At 39.1% G+C, this 8,867-nt stretch overlaps 1 protein-coding gene across 4 annotated transcripts in view; it reads right to left on the reverse strand.

Annotated features, from left to right (window-relative positions):
* Astn2 (astrotactin 2) overlaps positions 1 to 8,867 on the reverse strand; it is a 955,818-nt gene that overhangs the window by 499,909 nt on the left and 447,042 nt on the right. For 3 of the 4 annotated variants that reach the window (XM_021160105.1, XM_021160104.1, XM_029476272.1), the window contains 3 exons: positions 6,906 to 6,990; positions 5,747 to 5,821; positions 4,847 to 4,984 (listed from right to left, as the gene is read on the reverse strand). In XM_021160105.1, the coding sequence (XP_021015764.1) occupies positions 4,847 to 4,984; positions 5,747 to 5,821; positions 6,906 to 6,990 (298 nt within the window). The remainder of the gene's footprint in view (positions 1 to 4,846; positions 4,985 to 5,746; positions 5,822 to 6,905; positions 6,991 to 8,867) is intronic. The other variant, XM_029476271.1, reaches the window with a different exon arrangement.

Below are 8,867 nucleotides of genomic sequence, written 5' to 3' on the forward strand. Positions count from 1 at the left end.
AAATATAAAATACAAACAGTATTTACACATTTTAGACATCAGGGCCTCATACCTTTGGGTATCACCGTCAATCTATCGTAGATACCTGTGAGAATCTGTGTTTCTAACATGCTTCCAGGAAATTTTCGACCAGTGAGTGACCAATTGACATATTGACTATTTAACTCAGAGATTTACATGTCTATAAAACTCCATTTTCACCTCTAGATGTGTCTGACCATATCTAGCATTGTGTTTTCTTTCTATCTGGAAATTTCCCTCCTTTTTGAATATCACAAGTTACATTTTTTTTGTTTGTTTGTGGCTTTTGTCTCCCCTAATACATTGCAATTCTTGCTTTATATTTTGTATTTCTACTAGACAGCCGTCTACATAATAAGTGTTCAATATATTCTCAGGGCATGGAATTGAAAGGGCAAAAGAACAAGAAGAAATTCTTAATTCTATTCAGAAAGAACTCAATGTGAAAACGATCACCAAGTGTGCAATGTTAGCCTGCATCCTGATGTCCCATTATTCTTTCAACATTGTTCAGGAATTAACAGCACTTCACAATTTCATTTTCATTGATTGAGATCATAGAAAAATCACTGAGGAGCTCCAAATGCTGGGCTTTGTGGATGATTATTATTCTCACTACAATAGCTATTCTCACATTTCTCTTATAAGAAGATCCAGCTCCAGGCGAAGTTGTGAAGAAGGCCCAGTGTGCAGTAAGAAGCGTTATTTGCCATGCTTCCCTCTCCACAAGGAACTTTTATTTTCTTTCTCAAGTCAGCCTCTTGTTCCACACTCCTTGCTAAGCCATGAGACTTCTGAAAGCAGAGGCAAGCCTTCTTCATGTCTGTAACACCAGGGTGCTTGGCACCGTGCCTGGCACGCAAGAGGCACCAGGTACAAGCTGTTTTCATTCTTTAAAGAACGGAAAAGAATTCATCTGAAATTTAACTACACCATCTTTGTCTCGAGTACTGAAATTCTCATTTTCAGCAGCATCGTGCTGGGGTAGTCTAAAGAACGGGAGGCCTCCAGAAAAGGACTCTCTTCATTTGCCTCTTTACCCCTCCGACTTAAAATCCTTCCCTTCCCCCGTAGATTTTGCCCAGCCAAGCCTTTTCTACAATTTCCACTTAATAGCCAATGTTCTTTTTAACTTCTGAAAACAACTTGTTCTTTCCTTTTCACCTCTCAAAGCATCCTCTGATTATCCACACATGGTTTTCTTTATTTATTTAATAGAGATGCCCATGTCCATAAAGCCACAGGCCTGGCAAACCACAGGAGACTGCACATACTCATTTAAATTCTTCCCTAAATCTTATGACACAAAGATTAGTGCACACACTCAATGCCACCGCTCTGCTGATTTAAAAACGCATCAATTGGATGCACCCTTTTTGCAAGGGAAAGAGAAAAGAATTAAAAAGTAAAAGAGGGGAAAATCCATTATGCTACCATCAGAGGCATGATAATTATTGTCTCTAGAGAGCTAATCACTGTCAAGTTCAGCACTTTATTAGACTATTTAATCTTCTCTCTTTATTGTGCATTATAAGAACAAAACAGTAAAAACAAACAGAAAACAGAACAATTGCAAAGCAAAGCTTCTCCTATCTTCGATGTCCTCAAGGGTAAACAGAACCACAGGAAATCTAGAATGCAAGAAGGCGATGGAATGAAAGTGTGAACTGGGCTGGTTCAGCTGGCCTCCTAGGTTTGTAACTTTAAACATTGAACTTTATGTTTAATCAAAATAAAAGAGTCTCACAGCAATGTGTCCTTTGAAGAATGTTTGGGGAAAATGTCTATAAAAGCATGGCTATGAGGAAAATGCCAAACTTCATCAGCACAAGCCCTCCAACCTGCCCTCAGTCATTAACCTTCCATTACCCAGAGTACAAGGACTTTTACAAATCAGTAAACCTAATAGTATAAATCATTATAAAAACATGTATATTCTTTTAGGTCTGGATTCTGTGTTTCAGTAATATTACACACACACACATACAGAGACATACAAGTTTCTGTTATATAAATACTTAGTGGAGAAGTCAATAATTAGACGTTTGTACATCCAACATGAGTAGATATTGTTTGACCGATTTCTACAGTGCTCAAGCTAATTTACATTCCTGTGAGAAGTATATAAAACACTTAGTTTTTATACTTAGTTTTTAGCTTTTTTCGCTCACCATGTATTGATAATATTAATTATAGTAAATTCAGCTACCACAGTGGGTCACAGTTATTCTACATATGGTTGTGAAAGATATCACTCATACTTTCTGCTCAACTTTATCACAGGTTTAGAATTCCAGCTCAAACTTGCAATGCACCTTCAAGTCACTCCTAGAATCTTACTGTAATATGTAGTTCTGTCTCTCCCATACTTCAATTGCCACAGTCTTCATTCTAATCTCTTTGCTGTGATTCCATGTCACTGATATTGGCTATCTATAATTATGATCTATTATTTATTAATTTCTAACATATTACCTGACTGGAACTTATTAATTCTTTAAATGCTCATGATATGCTTGCCTGGGCAATGCTATGTTAAACAAGGTTTATTAATGTCGCTTGGAAAACTCCACTGTTAGTACAAATCATTTCACATGGAAGACTATAGTCTTTGTCTGCTCTTGCTGATTAAAGGCTAAAACTGGGCTTCATCACTTCCAAAGAAGAACACAATCTAGGTCTTAAGTTCATGTTTTGTCTGCCTGCTTAATGTTTATAAATATAATGTAAATAATAGCCTAGCTACATTAGATGATGATATAAAGATAAAATGCAGTTGCATCAGTAAAAGATTATATGCACAGGTTACCATCAGTGGGTATGAGCTATTATTCTTATACTTGATGGGAAAGGCATGCTATCTTCATTTTACAAAGACCTGGAATCATAGAAAATAAGAATTGGTTTTATCATATTGCTTACACGTGGCAAGAATTGGCTTCTCACCCACAGCAACACTTAACACATGTATCTTCATTAAAATCCCGAGAACAATGTCAACCACATAGAACTTTGCGGAGAGCAAGCAGAGTGTCTTTCACAGGGTTTCAGCTGAGATCATTAGAGATCCTTGAGAGTTTTTCTATTTGATGCACCTTGTTCTAGCTTTGCAATATGCAATGCCCAGAGTCTTTAGCAAGCTTTCCTCAAATGCTAGCTATTCCAGTTCTATATTTAGACAAATGAAAATAATGGAATCCATGATGAGTCAGTTTTTATGTTCGAAAATATTTTTTGTTCTTTAGTTTTAAATAACTTGGTTCTGCATTTTATAAATGCTATTCATGTATTACCTTAATTAGTTTTTTAAGTTTTCTTTAGATTTTTAATTATGTGCACATATGTGTTGGCACATGCACATGAATTCAGGTGCCTCTGAAGACCCTAGAGGATGTTAAATTCCTCTGAATTTGTAGTTCCAGGGAGCTATCTGTAAATCACATAATGTGGGTGCTTGCAACTGAACTTGTGTCCCCTGGAAGAATAGAAAACATTTTTAACTGCTGAGCCATCTCCTCGGCCCCAATATTATACCATTTTTTAAAAAAGACCATTGTTCTAAAAACTGAATAGCCTGGAAAAGCATGTTAGTCTCATCCTTACATGTGAAATGCAGCAGATATTGAGAGTTACCTCTCAAGGATTTCTTGGAAGACAACAAAAATATGTTCACTACAGTTTAATTCAGAGTGAACCTGTGTCAATTGTTGAGTGGTAGGATCATAGTCACAGGTAGTCATCAGTGCCAGGTTTTAATTTTAGTTAAGAAACCAGTAAGTCGTGGGCAAACTGCTTTTATAGTTAAGACTAGAGTTCATTTATGGTTACGTCATAATTTCTACAGGGTTTCCTTTCCTCAAATTGGAGACAGAGAAATAAGTCCACACCAGAAAAATCCAGACTTGTACTAGGATCAGATCTAAGACCCCTGACTTAATGAAATCAATAAACATTTAGTAGATGTCCAATATGTACTAGGAACTGGGGATTACAAAGCTAAGGAAGTTCTTTTCTTTGACCTTGAGAAAGGCACCACATAATGGAACAGCATAATGTATAAGCCACTAATTATAAGAAAGGAAAGTAAGTTGGCAAGGAAGTTATTTGCAAGGTACAAGGCACAAAAGGAGTGATGCAGTCACATCTATTTCATCAATGAAGATCAAAGGCTTTAACAGATTGGGAATTCAAATCCTGTGGATTTTTCAGAACATCATCCTCACAATGGAAAACAGCCCACCCTTTAAACTTCCAAGCCTCTCCAAATACTGCTAATTAATGATGATTCTATGATAAGCTCATCCATAATAAATCTCACAGTGAGTGAGATCATATATCAGCCCTATATCAGCCGTGGATAGGTTTTATTTAGTTACTTTTGGGAATCAAATCCCAGAAGGAGAGCCATGGTGGCAGAATACAAGTCAGTGCTGCACAACAATGGAAGGTGCTTCTAGAATTTAGGAACAGATGGATTTGACAACATTCTTTACATCTTCCAGACCTCTATCAACATTACTGAACTCCATCAGAGTGCTTCCTCAGCTACAAGAAGTCCTCTACACAGGATCTTTTTTTTTTGTTTGTTTTTTGTTTTTNTTTTTTTTTTTTTTAAAGATTTATTTATTGATTATATGTAAGTACACTGTAGCTGTCTTCAGACACTCCAGAAGAGGGAGTCAGATCTCGTTACGGATGGTTGTGAGCCACCATGTGGTTGCTGGGATTTGAACTCCGGACGTTCGGAAGAGCAGTCGGGTGCTCTTACCCACTGAGCCATCTCACCAGCCCCCTCTACACAGGATCTTAAAGGTGACTTCCCTACCTGACATCCGCAGGGTCTTCTGTGACGAGCACATCTGTCTTGCAGCTGGCCAGGGGGTTGATAGACAGCTCCACCGGTGGCACCACAAAGCTTTTGCTGACCGGAAGCCAGAGGCCTTGGCCCAAGCTGAAAGTAGACCTGCAATGTAAGAGTTTCCATTGGGGAACTCCCCGAGAAGCAGAGAGTAAAAGAAAAAGGGGGCCCTCTCCCCTCCCTTATGGGCCATTTTCTCATCTTTCCACCCAACTTGAATTCTCTGTTCCCCAAGGCACAGCATTAGCCAGATTTGCTCATATTCGAATGTTTGCTTCTTAAGTTTATGCACCATTCAGTCCTTGCACTGTCTTGTGGAGCTTGTTATCTTTTTATGAGTAATGAGTGGACACTACGAAGTCAGGGACTCTTGCAGCTCTGCTGGCTTGCAGTCCTGATGCCCAGCAGGAGTTCCATAAAGAGTCAGAAGGAGCAGTCTGGTACAGAGAGTGAGAATGTGGACTCTAAATCAATTCAAACCAACATTTCATCCCCTGGTACTGCTACTTAATTTACTGTGTGCCTTTATCTGGTTAAATATAGAAGTTTTACGCACAATTTCATAGAGGTGAAAAGCAGAGGTAATAAAAATAGAGTTTGGGCTTGTAAAATATATTTTATGTGGGTAGACTGAATAATCTGTAATGCCTTCTCTAGTTTAAGTACCTGTGTCTATAAGTCTAGAAACCAGACAAACAGGAATCAGATTCCCATAGCAACCGGGCCATAATACTGCATCAGTGCCGGTGAGAGTTCTTTTATACTCAGTGAGACTCTGGATCAACATTCTAAGACTGCACAAACATACGTTCTGTCTACCCTTTCTCCTTTCCCCTGTATCATATCCCAGAAAGACTGTCAACTCACCTGAGAATCTTTTCAGGGGCTTGCTCTCCTGTCACCAGATCATAGCCCCTCTCCAGTGTTGTGTAAGGCCAAGGTCTGAGGAAACAACGCATGAAAAGGAAAGCAAGAAGACAAGGCATAGCATTAGTCTGAAGAAAGTAGCAGCCAAATTGCTCAACAGAAGTTATACAATAATATTCCATAGAACTAACTGCTGGAGGTGACTGTCTACGCTTTAAAATAATGTCTTAGGCACTTTACAGAGGACTCAACATTTTCATTAAGTTCACATGTCCATTTCTGAGTTCATGTTCAAATACCCAATTCCTCCTCCACATACCTTATTGATTATTTCCTGTTTCGGTGTACGAGTGAAGCATCAGTGCTTGAAGCTTCATCAGTCATGTGCCACTAGTACTAAAGTGTGATTCAGCAGAAGAAATAGGTTTCACTTTTCACTGGAATGTACGCAGAGAGGTGCGTGCGTGTGTGTGTGTGTGTGTATGTGTGTGTGCATGTGTATGCATGTATGCATGTATGTGCATGTATATAGTGTGTACAGTGTGTTTTGATTCATATTTAAAATAATTTTTATTAATTAATGGAGAATCTTATATAATGTATTTTGATAATATTCAACTCATCTAATGTCTACTCTTGCTCAACCACCCACCCAGCTTCACATTCTCTCTCTGCTTGCCTTTTTTCTAACCCAATGTGTAATTTGTGTTGAACAAATACTTTTGGGAATGAGACCAACCATGGAGAGAGACTGACCTATCAACAGTCATTCCTTTTAAGAAAACTATCAGAAGCTATAAACATGCTAATATCTCTTCAGTTATAGGTGGGACTTCATGCCCACTTTCCCCCATTCCATGCTGCTATTATGTCTTGCTTGACCTTGCTCAGGTCTTTTACATACTATCACAATTCCTGTGAGTTCATATGAGAAGTTATTCTGTTGTTCTAGAAGATATGAGTTGTTTGTAGTAATACACCACCTCTGGCTCTTATAATCTCTCCAGCCCCTCTTCCAAAGCCTTTGGGAAGAGGTCTAGTAAGGATGGTCTCATTTAGGAATTCGCACTATGCAGTTTCTTATTCTCTGCAAATTCTAGAGCAGAATGTAAATGAATGTGTGTTTTACTCCCCTGCCCAGAGGTCCTGAGTCACTCACCCTTCACTTTGACCCCAGTCACTGCGAACACATAGATGTCTGTGGACTGGGTCAGGGGCGTAACCTTCATGACAGCTGCACTCCCCTAGAAGCAAACAGAAACAGGTTTTGATACATTACCTCTACACAGATGCTGTTTTATGCTGCCCTTGTTTTCCTGGAAAAGTAATCAACTGGCTAGTTTGGGAAAGGACTTATGACAAAAAGGGCCCAGGATCCACTGACCACTGCGGTTAACACAGAGTTTATGCATAGGCTCATTTCTTCATTCAGCTATTCATCTCTCCATCCAATACATTTTAAACACCTTCAGCTGAAGCTCTCAGCTCTACACCACAGACACAAAGGAAAAAAGACATTACTCAGTGGTTAATGGGGCTTACAGTTTGATAAGGAAAACTGAGAATAGTCAAGTACTATAAGAACATCTATTTTCAAAATATATCTACATATTTGATTATATTTATATGTATATATGTCTATATAGTATGATATTATATATGCATTGCATAAGTAGAAAATTCAATGTTTTCCAGTGCAAAGAGCCAGCCTTTTTCCTTTGTGTCTATGGTGGCAACTTCTTCAAGAAACTTTTGATTTTTCTCTTTTGGAAAATGTGTGCTGCCTGCAGTCTACCTCTTTTGTTTGTTTGTTTACATCTCCTCATCTCTCCCCTTCTCTTTTCATTTTCTTCTGTTCTGATCTTGTTCTTTATCTCTCCTGCGCTTCCTTCCTTGTATCTATTTACCCACTCTGTGCCCCATTGTTTTTTTCCTTAGCAATGTCTGTGTGAGTTTGCATGAGGGCCTCCAACCAGTCAACACTGTGCAAAGTTTCTCCTCCTGTTGCCACGTTCATTTCAGCATGCCTTGTCTATTTCCAAAGTTCAGAATTCTACAACACTTTGCAGAAGGTTCCACTAGATGCTTATGACGGCTGCTCACTGCATTTCTGAAAGTGTGAAGTTTTAATGTTAAATTTGTTATTTTCCACCGAAGGTATACTTGTAAAATGTTGACAGATGCTTTTCCAAAAATATATTCTATAAAAGAAATAAATTTAGGGGATACAGTACTCTCAGTGGGGTGATTTTCCATGTGGATGATGCACACGATTCCCTCCCAAACTTATTTTGAGAAAATTGCATGGCTGGGGCTGGAGCTTAATGGGAAAGCACTTGACTTAGGTTCTATCACCCATACTTACACTGAAATAAAGACAACTTGGTGGTCCAACAGTGTTTGGCATCATCGCTGTTTGATACTTATCCCGGAAACATTAGAAACTGTCCAAGCTTAGCCTGCTGCCTAGAGGAGAGTCAGTCTCAGTCCAATGAGCAATTAACTATCAGCTATGTTTAACACATTTCCTGGCTATTGATGTCTGATTGCCTTCACTCACATCTTTTGGTGAATCATAGAGATTGTACTTGTCATGTTGCAAAATTCTCACAGCATGGTAAGGGATGGGCATTATTTAACATGGACGATTTAGGGACTTTTCTGTTTTTTTCTTTTAATTTTTGTTAGCATTACATCTTTTGAATCTTCTTGAAAGTTAAAAAAAGGAAGAAAGAGAGGGACAGAGAGAGAGAGAGAGGCTAGGAGCAGGCAGACACTGAGAAATCACATTTGAACATTGAGGATACTGGTAAGAATCCACAAATCGACACTTTTGGCCAGGTAGATTTATTTCAACGGGCCTCAAGAAAAGCAAATCTTGCTCTTCCGGTCAGAAAAGCACCGGGGTAGCTAGGGCGCAGCAACCTACAACACCCGCCACAGGATCTTAAGACTTCTGGTGAGTGGAACACAGCTTCTGCTCCAATCACATTTGCGCACTGGACCTGAGACTGCATTAGTTAGGGAAGCAGAAACCGGCCTGAGTAGGGCCACAGACCTCATCCGGCCGGAACAGCACAAGGGTAGCTAGAGAGCAGGGTCCGCTGACACCCGCCAGCTA

Source organism: Mus caroli, chromosome 4 (genome assembly GCF_900094665.2).
Source record: "Mus caroli chromosome 4, CAROLI_EIJ_v1.1, whole genome shotgun sequence".
NCBI lineage: Eukaryota > Metazoa > Chordata > Mammalia > Rodentia > Muridae > Mus > Mus caroli.